The 11,996-nt window shown below is 42.7% G+C and overlaps 1 protein-coding gene across 1 annotated transcript in view; it reads left to right on the top strand.

Annotated features, from left to right (window-relative positions):
* XDH (xanthine dehydrogenase) overlaps window positions 1-9,660 on the top strand; it is a 51,226-nt gene extending 41,566 nt beyond the window's left edge. The window contains exons 29-37 of the mRNA XM_072858435.1: window positions 262-357; window positions 1,073-1,201; window positions 2,226-2,300; window positions 3,146-3,198; window positions 4,360-4,474; window positions 5,128-5,193; window positions 6,973-7,161; window positions 8,463-8,630; window positions 9,610-9,660. Of these exons, the coding sequence (XP_072714536.1) occupies window positions 262-357; window positions 1,073-1,201; window positions 2,226-2,300; window positions 3,146-3,198; window positions 4,360-4,474; window positions 5,128-5,193; window positions 6,973-7,161; window positions 8,463-8,630; window positions 9,610-9,660 (942 nt within the window). The remainder of the gene's footprint in view (window positions 1-261; window positions 358-1,072; window positions 1,202-2,225; window positions 2,301-3,145; window positions 3,199-4,359; window positions 4,475-5,127; window positions 5,194-6,972; window positions 7,162-8,462; window positions 8,631-9,609) is intronic.
* Window positions 9,661-11,996: the final 2,336 nt, after the last annotated feature.

Genomic DNA, 11,996 nt, shown 5'->3' on the forward strand with positions numbered 1-11,996 from the left:
TTCACAGCGGCAGGTTTGGGTTACTTCACCTGCTTTCTGAGCTGAAAATAGTGACTGAGGTTTGTTATGTCATTGGAACTTCTAGTGAGTTGGTGAGACTAAACCAAACTCACCTCAAGTGTAAACTAGTGGCTTTAATTACACCGAAGAACAACATTGGCCTAGTTCTGAATTAATTTTCTCTGTAGTTTGTAACTGAAATCTGCTAAGACTTCACTAGTTCATTTATGATGACTCTTGGATTAATGTTCCCTTTTATAGGCTGGAGCTCTGGTCCATGTGTATACAGATGGCTCTGTGTTACTTACACATGGGGGGACTGAGATGGGTCAAGGACTTCACACCAAAATGATCCAGGTAATAATGAGTTTGGACTTGACCGAATGAGACATCTTTTCAGGAAAATTACACTCACTCTATAGTATTGCCTCAGACAGCTTGACACTTCCTCTATGTGCATGCATACGGTAACAAGTCATCACTAATTCCTCTCAATTGTTTCAGCAGCAGTGCTAGACTTCCAGAGTATTATCACAATTGAGTATGAGAATTAGATTCTTCATCATCTTAACTCTTATTATGTAGATAATGCAGGTTATGCTTACAATCTAGGTTCTTTGGCAATTTTATTTCATCCCATAAAACTACAATTTACATATATTTTATACAAAAACAGTTGTATTGCAATCATATTTATCTGCATATGCTGACGCCTTTGTAGTTAGAAAGGCCTAAGGGAGCAACATTCCTCTGGTGGGGAAATGAAAGGGAAATCTAATAGGGCTCTTTATCCTCTGATTCGTATAATTGTTGAGAGAAGAATTTAGTCTCACATGTCTGTCACTGTGACAAAAGTGTACGTGTATGTGCTTGCACACATTCAGTCTGTGAAGGGCAAACTTAATGTTCTGGCTAGCTCTCAGTCACTGAATCAACTGAGTCTTCAAGAAAAATGAAAATTAGCATAGGAGAGGGTAGAGATTGCAGCGTGGATCCTAGCAGTATAAGCAATGAATGATAATGCTCATGTATAAGAAGAGCTGCTTACCAATTGTTTACCTTTGCTCTGCAGGTTGCTAGCAGGTCACTGGGAATCCCCACCTCCAAAATTTACATCAGTGAGACCAGCACAAACACTGTCCCAAATACCTCCCCAACAGCTGCATCTGTCAGTGCGGACATCAATGGAATGGCCGTCCATGTATGGAAACTGAGTTATTTAAACTAGTGGGTTATAAGCTAGGACTCCAGAACATGAAAAGTTGATGTGTATTTGGCTATTGCTTAAGGAAAACATAACCATCAAAAGGCAATTCCAGGCTAAGGAACATAACCTCATAACTTCTTTACATGCTGTAACTACTGGCGGTGTTAGATGATGAATGACCATATTTTTTTCAAGTTGTTCAAAACTCTCCTTCAGTCCTTTTGTAGTTCTAAAATGGAGTGTTTGTGATTACTCAAAATGAACAGAACAAAGCGTCCATTTAAATAACTAGCTTTTTAGTAATTAATGCAGCCTTATCTAAAACAAATATAGTGTGCTGCAAATATTAATAGCAGATGGTTTGTGGGCTGTGCTCCAGAAGCAAAGATCTCTAAGTGTTGATACACTCAGAGCAAACATCCTTCTGTAGCAATGGTGTGGTCATGACTGTCTCTGACATGGTGGAGTTACCCTGCAAATACATGCATTGGTATGTGACTTTTCCATTGAAAAGAGGAATTTAGTACTGGTCATTCTCAGGTTTAAAGAAAAAGGGAAGTTTAACCTGTAAAGTAAAATCATCAGGCTGTTTTTGTTCTCTGCACAGCTTGTCTGGGTAGGTTGAATTTTGGCAAGAATATTCTTTTTTTCAGTGTTATAGGATCATCTTGCTAGATATGCTAAGATGTCCTGCTATGACTTGGTACAGATAAAGTTACTGTATAAATGGGTGGACTTCTGATATTTTGTGTCATGGTCCGGAAAGTTCTGTGCTGTATTTGTGATTCCTTTCTGCTATCAGCACAGCCAATCTGCTTTAAAATCCTTTTAAGTCAACATTTCTTCCTCTATAGCAAGACATCTGTTAGTGAACTTTGTTCCTTTTTACGATATGCCAAAGTCCTAAAGGCAATATTGATTTAAACGGAAGGTTCTCTGAAACTCTTATAGGGGTCTTAATACTATAAGCTGACTTTTCAAATCTTAAAATATTGCTTCTCTCTCTCTTTGTTTCTAGAATGCGTGTCAGACTATCTTAAAAAGACTTGAGCCGATCAAGCAGTCTAATCCCAAAGGATCCTGGGAAGACTGGGTAAGCTGTTTGTATCTGTTGTGAGACAAGCGGGCATTGTCAGAGATTGTTTTAATTGGCAAACCCTGTATGCAGGTATATCCTCCAGGCCTTCTGCATCTGCTAGCAAAGATTTGAGCAAAGACAGTGAAACAGAAACCTGGCAAGACAAGTAACCAAAACTTGCAAGAGGTCATCCCCAAAACATCAGTGATGACTTTTAATACTGAGATTTCTCCAGATCCTGGGGCCTGCCTGTGACAAACTTGACCAAATAAAAGTCTTGAGTGGTTACATATATCTTTCTAGTCAGGCTACAGTCTTGGTCAGGAAGAAACCTGATTTGTAGTTAAAGGATTCTGTGACAAAGATGACTCTTTGTTGAGCTGCCATCCACCTCCTGTAGTGCACCTTGGCTGCAATATCTCTGTACCCTCAATAATAAGAGATTGGTGTGCTGTAAAGCTCTCGGGCCATTTTCAGATCCAAACTCTTCTCTTTGTGGGAAGAGCTTTGACTTTGTAATTTGGAAGTCAGGATAGGATTTCCTCTGGCCTCAATGAAGTCAAGATGACTGTCAGTTTAACCTTTGTCTCTGAGGTTGAAAGTCTAACCTGTAGCTAAGAGCCGAACAAACAGTCCCTCTGCCAATGGGCAAGTTCTGCCCTGGTAGTGGCTGACGGGGCTGTTTGGGGAAGCAGCTGCATCATGATGTTACCCTTGGCACTGCTGGTGCTGGGTAGCGTGACAGCTGCGTGTCACTGGACACCTTCTATTCGTGCGCTCCTGGAAATGTGTTTGGTGTAGCTATTTTGCAGGGACTGGTTGGACAATCACTGTTTTCAAACTCTTGTTCACTTTGCCAGATTAAAGCCGCCTATGAGAACTGTGTTAGCCTGTCGGCCACAGGATTTTATAGGTGAGTGAATATTCACACTACAGAGGCACAGCTTTTACTTGATTGCATGGACTGCATCCAGGGAAATTCTGGGAGGATTTACAGCCCCTATCCCCCTGTCACTGCTCTAACTTAGGGCTGCATTCCCTTTCCTACCTAGAAATGTTAAGCTGAGGTTAACACTCTCCTGGCTGGGGAGAATCGGTTCCTGATGGAGCACAGCTCTTGGGGCCAAATTCAGATCTCATGTAAATCTGAAGTAGATCTAACTTCCCTCTAGCTGACCTAGGTTCTGAGGAGGCATAAATGAAATCAGAGCTTTGCCTGGGGCTCTGCTCTGTGTCAACCTCGTGACTTAGTGTTGCACTAGAACCGTCATGCAGGGGAAAAAGGGAGCAGGGGCTGTCCTTGAGGACAAAGCTACTTAGGGCAACTGGCTGGAGCGGTATCCTGTCTGTTGTGGCATGAGGAGATACCAGTGTTTTCAATTTCATTCTCCCACTTTAAACTCTTTCTGGTTCCTGTGCAGTTCTGAAATGAGGCACTTTTCTTAGTCAGCTTTACTGCTGGAGGAAAACAGACATCCATCATCTTTGAGGCAGAGGGGTTGACATAAAAAATAAACACAGTGTTGAGAAGAGCCTATTTAGGACTAAAATACAATATGAGCTCCTTTCTCTTGCATCTCTGAAATGTGTTTTTCTCGTAACTAATTGACTGTCAGTATTTTAATAAACCGGTTTTCAGATAAAGTATAAGTAGCCAGATACAAAGTTTGCCACGAACTGTGCTTAAAATCAGTTCTTAGCTTAATCCAGTTTCTGGTTAAACTTGATTGTGTTCTGAAATTTAGTGACCTCCAAGAAATGTTCAACTGCACTCTAAAAGCAAAAGATTTGCTACTGCATCAGTGGGAATGAGTTCATAGTAGTCATCACAAGCCCTGAGATTCATGGGAAAATAAAGATGGCTAAAATAGTTTGATAGTTTCAGTCAGGTTTTGGAATACAGAGCAGCTGTAGCAGATTTCTATTTATAGTTGTTTACACTTTTCATTTCTGCATGGGCTTGACGGAAGGGATAAAACAAAAGTGAATAAGGATTTTGATAAGTTGCAACGTGTTTGTATTCATTTTGACTGTTCATGGAATGAAATGTGGTTTTGTTTTTCTTTGTATCAAGAATTCCTGACCTTGGCTACGACTTTGAAAAGAATGAAGGGAAACCATTCTGCTACTTCAGTTATGGCGTTGCTTGCTCCGAGGTTGAGATAGATTGCCTGACAGGTGACCACAAGGTGAGGGGGTCAGCAGTGAAATAGCCCTCTGTGTTTAGGTGAAGGAAACATTCACAGGGAGTTACAGCAAATACTGGGTGTCAGCCTGTTCCTAGCTCTGTCATTGGTCTGGTGTGACCTTCAGTAAATTTCTTAACTCTTCTGTTCCACAGTGCAACAATCCATAAAGTCTAATAAAACGATAATTATCTACCCTGAGGGGATATTAGGAGGCTTAATGAATGGTTGCAAAAGTTATTGGATTTGCTTAAGTAAGAGATAGCAGCACTGTGTTAGCACAAAAGAACAGAAACATACTGGAATTGAGTTAATCATTAAAAATAGCACTGAAGACTTTTAGAAAGAAAGAAAAAAAATTTCATCAGAATCTGACCTAGTTGGTTATGCTCGGGTACAGAGCACTGATGCTAGCAGCTTGGAATTAAGATAAATTGGGTCCATTGGATCTCTGGGGAAAACTGCAGTGAGTTCCTTTGATTTACTTTAGGGATGAAGTTAGATTAAAAGTCAGTATGAAGAGCTGAGCTGAGATAGATTGTTGAACACTGTCCAAGTGTGGGTAGTGGTTTTATACATTACTCCTCCTCATACAAGACCATGGTGTACCAGTTTCAATGCTCTGTGCTGATTTATTCTTTATTTCTGCCTTTTAGAACATTCGCACAGACATTGTTATGGATGTTGGTACCAGTCTGAACCCAGCCATAGATATAGGACAGGTAAGTGAAATAGTGTTGCTATTTCCACCATGTTGAAGTGATCATGCTACTCTCAAGCTTTTCTAGATGAGCCATTATCCCTCTCCAGGTTGTGCCTTTGCAAACAGAGCTTTTTAAACTTGGGTATCCAGTGAGGCATTTTAGGCTAGCTATGAAAACCAGTTTGACCTACACTTAACTATGCAGTAGGCACAGAATTATGTAGGGAAATATCCTGTTGAGGTTTTTTTTGCCTTGGATATTAAGACTACAGGATATTCTCCAGTTACCACCACACTGATGCTTTTCAGCATCTGTCTTGCCTAAGGAATGAATCCAGATAATACTAATATGATGGAATAACCTCATCCCAGGCTTAGTTTCTACAATGTGGCATGTGAGACTAAATCCCGCACCTGATTTTTATACTCCTGTCAATATCAAGTACCATTTAATCCAGTGAAAATTCTTCTGTGAATAAAGAGTTAGGGTGGTAGATTCTGTCCTCCAGCTACTGCTGTGTAGGGATAGGAAGTTGGACCAGTCACTTAGCTTGCAAATTCCTTGGGCAGGGACAAGCTTACTTCCATATTTTGTGCAGTAATCACAATACTTCTCAGCAAATAAAGGTAATAAACACAGGGTTGTTTGATATACCAAGAGATGAATCGTTAGATATTTGCACATGCTCATCTAGCCATCTTAGCTCCCTTGCTAACTCTAGATGTTGATATAGCGTAACTCCAGTGAAACTGCTGCAGGATTTGGGGTTTACAGGAGAGCATGAGTTGCAGAGCTCTGCTATAGTTAAGATGAAACTTCTTTGAAAGTGACATTTTTTCTGAAAGACTTTTTTTGGAAGTGGCCAAGGGGAGAACCAGCCTTTCTGTCTTTGCAGCCTGTCTGTTTGGGTCTGGGAGTAATGAGAGGGACTATACAGAGCCTGTCAGAGAGATGTCAATTTCCTGTGTCCTTCCATGAATTGCTGCAGAGGATTTGGGGGCACAGGAGAGAAAGGATGGTGTATGACTGCAGGAACACAAGTACACAGAGCTGGGTTAATGAATGTTTCTGCCAAATCTTTAGACTGGTCTCCCTGTCAGATCTCTCTGTGGGCACAGAGAGCAGAGCTTCTTCATGTAGGGTTGTTCAAGCGCATCCTCCTCTCATAGCTGCTCCCCTTCTTTTTTTTTATTTATTTTATTTGTTTGTTTATTTTTTTTCCTCCTAAAATTTACAGTAGAAAAATTACGCAAAGAAGTCTTTAGTACTTAAATGGATATAGGAGTGTGTTTGCAGGTGTCTGTGCTGGTGACCTGAGAATATGCAGTACTTAAAGCATTTATACTGAAATAGAAAGCATAAAATAGTTTGTTTTCAGATACGTTGTCTTCAGTCCTTTTACTCGTCTTGTCCTTTGAATTATCAGCAAGTACCACTCATTCAGTGTTTGTCTGTGAAGGAATCAATATTTTGGCATTGACCTTTTTTTTTTTTTTTGCCTTGCTTCATCAGAAAATTCCTGTCCTGCGTTTACAGCATATCTGTTTGTGTGTATTTGTAAATTGCTTCACCTGCCAGGGAAATGCAGCCACATCTATATGGGAACACCGGAATTGTGCAAAGGTGCCAAGCTGTACTCAGCAGAAGGGACAAGGGTTTAGAGATGAAAAGTGGGAAATTAGTCAGGAGGGGAGGGCTGAAAACTCCAGTGGAAATCATTGCTGTTTGTTCTTGTGCAGGGAAGAAAAACAACAACAACAACAAAATGAATGTAACCTTGTTTGCATGTGTTTGTAGATAGAAGGAGCATTTGTCCAAGGCCTTGGGCTCTTCACCATGGAGGAGCTGCGGTATTCTCCTGAAGGGAACTTGTACACTCGAGGCCCTGGGATGTACAAAATCCCAGCGTTCGGAGACATCCCAACAGAATTCTATGTGTCTCTTCTCCGTGACTGTCCAAACAGCAAGGCAGTTTATTCATCCAAGGTATACCCGCGAGATCTGCAGGCCTCTTACTGCTCTATAATTCTGTGAAGCTGAGTGTGCTAAAGTAATGATGCATGTGTCTAAATAGTTAATCTTGTTGTGCTGTCCTTATTCTGGGGTCAGGTTTTCCCATTCCTTACCAGAAATATGTATACTGTCCTTTACAGTTAGGAGGAACTGAAATAACCTGCACAGTGCCGCCCTGATTGTGCATTAGAGAGAGCTGAAGTAGCTTTGCTGTGCCAGTTCTGCTGTAACAGAGGCTGCCAGCCTCCCCGTGCATGTCAGCTCCCTGGTTGCCATTCCCTTGCAGCAGAGCCACCACTGTGGATAACATTTCAAGGAGTGTCATTTCCCCAGATCCAACATACCAAGATCTTGTGTCTGAGTTCTCATGTTTTGCTTTCTTCACTGTTTCACAGTGCTCATGTCACCCGTAAAGGTCCATTATTAATCCACGTGTCCTTCAGCGGTTTCCACTGCAGCCAGTGCTGTTCTCTGCAGTTAGTGAAGGCTGCACAGAGCAGGGCTGGATGTACAGCATCAATGAATTTGCTTTAGTTATGGTTCAACAGAGCATTTAGAGAGGCCACCCAGCATCCTTATCTGTATATGCCTGACCTGTGTCCTTACAGGTTCCCATTTCTCCTCCATCCACAGGAATATCTTCATCAATGAGGAGAACTTTTTGGGTGATTAGTGCTAATGACAGAATTAAGAAAAAAGGGTCTGGCAGGGACCTCAGTACTAGATAATACTTGTGTAATCCCTGAGGGAGGCATTCCTGCTGGTTTGCAAGGACCTCCAGTGATGGAGCATCATGCTCTCTGCCCAGACCAGCTCACCACTGCCTTATCTGAATTCCCTTTGCTGCAATTTTAGCACCATCCAAAAGGCTGTGGGAATGGGTTAGTCCCTTTTTCCTTCATAACAGCTTTGCTGTGTCAGAAAGCTTGTGTTTTCCTACTGTCTCTTCTTTAAATGGACTGGGGGTTGTTTTAGCTCAGTCTTTCCTCACTGATCACACCTGGCAGACTGGAGGCTGTTTTAGCTTTGTGTTTCCTCACTGATCACATCTGGTAGACTGAGGTTCACATCTGGAAGGCAAGGGGCTGTTTTGGCTTGGTCTTTCCTTCCTGATCACATCCGGGAGACCGAGAAGTTACAAAGAAGGAACAAGGAATGCAAACAATTCCTGATTGTCACATAGGGCTTGCTCACCTTTCTGTTAGCCTCATTAGTCTTTCCAGGGCCAGGATTGTTTTGGGCTGCAGCCTCACTCTTGCTTGTGCTCTGTCTAGGCTGTGGGAGAGCCACCTCTGTTCCTGTCTGCCTCAGTGTTTTATGCCATTAAAGATGCCATCTACTCAGCAAGGAAGGACTCTGGCCTGACTGAACCGTTCAGGCTGGACAGTCCTGCCACCCCAGAAAGGATCCGCAATGCTTGTGTGGACATCTTCACCAAAATGGTAATAGCTGCTGGTTTCATAGTCTGCTCCCTAGCCAGCCTACCCCACGTGGAGTGTGTGTGCTGGTCACAGTGGCCCAGGTCTGGGATTAGGGCAGGATGGGGAGGCTGTGGCCCTGCTTAAGCGCATGGTTTTTATTTCATGGGTGTTATCCTTCACTTAATGTGCCACCAAATGAGAGACAAAACCACAGACTGGCATTGCAGGAAGGGCTGCCATACAGTATCAATGAAGTTGCAGTTCATCCCTCCATCCTCCAAGCGCTGTCTGTAGAACAAAGTCACTGACTTGTTGTCCTGATGCTCCTGACTATCATCTCTTAGGGGATCACCACCACTAACATATCTTGCAGGTCCAGTCTGTGATTTAGTGGTGTCCCTCAGGGAGGGAGGGAGAGGAAAGTGTTAGTGTTAGTTAGAAAATGCTCACTTCTCCTGAATGTTATGACCACAGGAGTGTCCTTAGAGGCTGTGGGCTTGATCTGAAGGAGTGCAGGAGTTAACCCTGTTACTGTCTCTTCATGGGCTCCTCCTCTGTTACAGTGTTGTGACAGGGCTGCATAGGAGTGGGTCCCTGTACAGAGTCCTGCTGATTCCTGTGTGACTCAGAAAACACAGCTGTCTGTCCATGTGGGCATCCTCCAGGCTTTCATCAGCTTAAACCCCACTGTGGTTAACAGCAAAACCTGGATATCTTAGTCCTTCTCACCTAACACCTGCATCACTGTCTGGGGAGAAAGACTCAGAAATGGTTTTGAGAATTTGCACAAGCTGTTGACCATCAGGCCTTCAGCTAGAGTCAGGCCCAGCCTCTAACAGAAGTGCCATGAGACAGGCATCACTGTGTTTTGAAAGAGTGGGATATGAGCTCAGATCTTCAATGGTACAAAGTCATCTGCTTCAAAGGGAGCATGATGGGGCATGCTGAACCCAGGCCAGGACCCTCATTTGTTGCTAACAATTTTTTTTTCTCTTTACAGTGCCCTTCTGCTGAGCCAGGGACCTTTAAGCCATGGTCTGTGCGTGTGTAAAAGGGAAGTTTGAGGAGCAAACTCTCCTCATGAAACTGAGCTTACATCAGAGGGACCATAAGGCAGTAGGACTATAATGGGGGGAAAAAAAAAAAATCTGTGTTCATGTGGCTCATCCACTGATTCATGGAGCTTTCACACTTAATTGTCCAATCATTGTTTTCTCTATGAGAGGGAATTGCTGCCAGATTATAGCTGTGCTGTAGGTTCAAATGAGGAGTAAGTGGAAGGTGATATTATCCAGGTGTAATTGAAAAATCTTACAGGTTTCATTTAAAATTGCTGCAAGGATGGGCGACATGCTTATTACCAGCCAATGTGAAATGGCAGAGTGGTTGTTTCTTTTTTTCCTACTATGGGGAAAAGATGGATCACCTTGTGATGCTATGCCAAGAAGGACTTAAATGCACTGAACCCAGACAAACAGTCCTCTAGCTGAGATGGTGGGAAGGCATGAGAGGCACTGAGGGCTGGACCCTGTTGTGTCCCCTCTGCACACAAAGCCAGATATACCCTAGAGTAAGATGAGGAGGAGTTTTGATGTTAACTAATGAAGATGGTCTTACCTACGTAACAAAAGTGGCTCAGAGGAAAACCTTAAAATGTGACTAAGAGCTGATTTATCGTAAGTTAAATGATGATTGCTTTGTCTGCACTGGGACTTTAATGAATTCTTAGTTCACGCGCTACCTTGTCTTCTCTGATTAAAGATAAAAACTAGAGATACCAAGAGGACTTCCAGCAAGATGCTGCTTCGTTTGACACAGCCTTTTCCTGCCCCACACCTCCACATCTTTCCCCATCTTTTAAATAGGAAAGGACATCAGAGACCTTGGAGTAATAAAGTTACTTACCGTTGTTCCCAAGGCAATTTATACCAGCCCAGGCAAGGGACAGGAGGAGGATGGACACAGCTGGGGATTAGTTGTCTCTGGGTGCCCTCTAGGGTCAATCCCTTGCTGTCCCTTGCCTTCTTTTCAAGACAACTCTTAGTTTTGCTGAATGTCAGAGAATGGGTATGTTTTGCTACAGGGACTGCTTGTCTGAAAAATGTGCTGACAATGTGATGACCTCATGCTTTCTGGGTTGAATGCATTTTTCATGTTGGATTTAATGCTGGGCATCCCTCTTCACAGGTTTTGTCACTGTCAGATTTAACACTGTAGAATCATGTTATCTCTAGATGATGTCAGCCATGTACTGTACCTGCTCATCATGTGCAAACTTTTGTTTCTCTGGCCCACGGCTTTATGAAAATGTCCTTTCTATTTTTGCACTCCTAGGGCCATCAGAAATATGGTGCAAGAGGATGTAACTCCATTGCCTTATATAAAATTTTGCTCACATACAAACTGCTTAAAATTGGCCTCCATCTTAGGACTTAACAATGTATGCACAGTTTGAAATATTTTTTTGAAGCACTCCAGGGTATGTAGCTTGGAAATGTGTAGATTTATTTCTCAGCTTAAAATATTATGGTTCTACCATCTAGAATAAGGGCATTTATATATGTGAGTTGCAGAAAGTATTTTGTGCTTGGTGGGCTTGCTATGTAATGGTTTTATTAATTGAAATATGATATTGGTGTTTCTTAAGCTCTGAGGTACTGGGCAAGAACACATTTTTGTTTTCTTCTGAAAGTTGGCAATATGTAAAAAACCTCTTGGAGAAGAAAATGTGATCGTTTGTGTGCAAGAACAGCTATTGGAGCCTGTGTATTCATGTGCTTGGATGTCCAGGAAGGGATGCAAAATACAAAGTCTGTGAGGTAGATTGGTATCGACACTGTTTCTGCAGCATCCACCTCATGCGATTGCTGGACATGCTCATTCAGAGCAGGCTGAGACGAAGTACAAAGGGAACGTAATGTGTGTTAATGCAGAACATGGGGAGCTACCGGCAAAGAGTGTGATATCGCGGAGCTTCCAGCGTCGTCTCAGGGGAAAGCTGCCAGCATTCATGAGGCCTGCTCCCTATGAGGGTCCTGGGATGTGACAGGATGGTCGCTAGCAGGACGAGCAAGTGCTCTTTATTCCCTGTGGGTCTGGGAGCACCTTTTTCATCATTTCAGAATGGGTTTGCGGTGTCTCACATAGCCACAGTGCCCGGTCAGGTGACATTTTTTAAATTAGATGTATCAAGTCTCTCTTGTTATTTGCTTTGTGCATTAATTTGAAGTGTATTTGCCGAGTTATGTGTACATGCAATGGTCAGAGCAGGCTAGTTCAGTGCAGACCTTAGTCTGTGGAGCCATTTTTGCTGCATCATCAGTGAGCCACTGTTTCCCAGGCACCAGTCCTTGCCCTCAAGCCCACCCCAGCTCAGGATCCTCTTAC

Source organism: Ciconia boyciana, chromosome 3 (genome assembly GCF_034638445.1).
Source record: "Ciconia boyciana chromosome 3, ASM3463844v1, whole genome shotgun sequence".
Lineage (NCBI taxonomy): Eukaryota > Metazoa > Chordata > Aves > Ciconiiformes > Ciconiidae > Ciconia > Ciconia boyciana.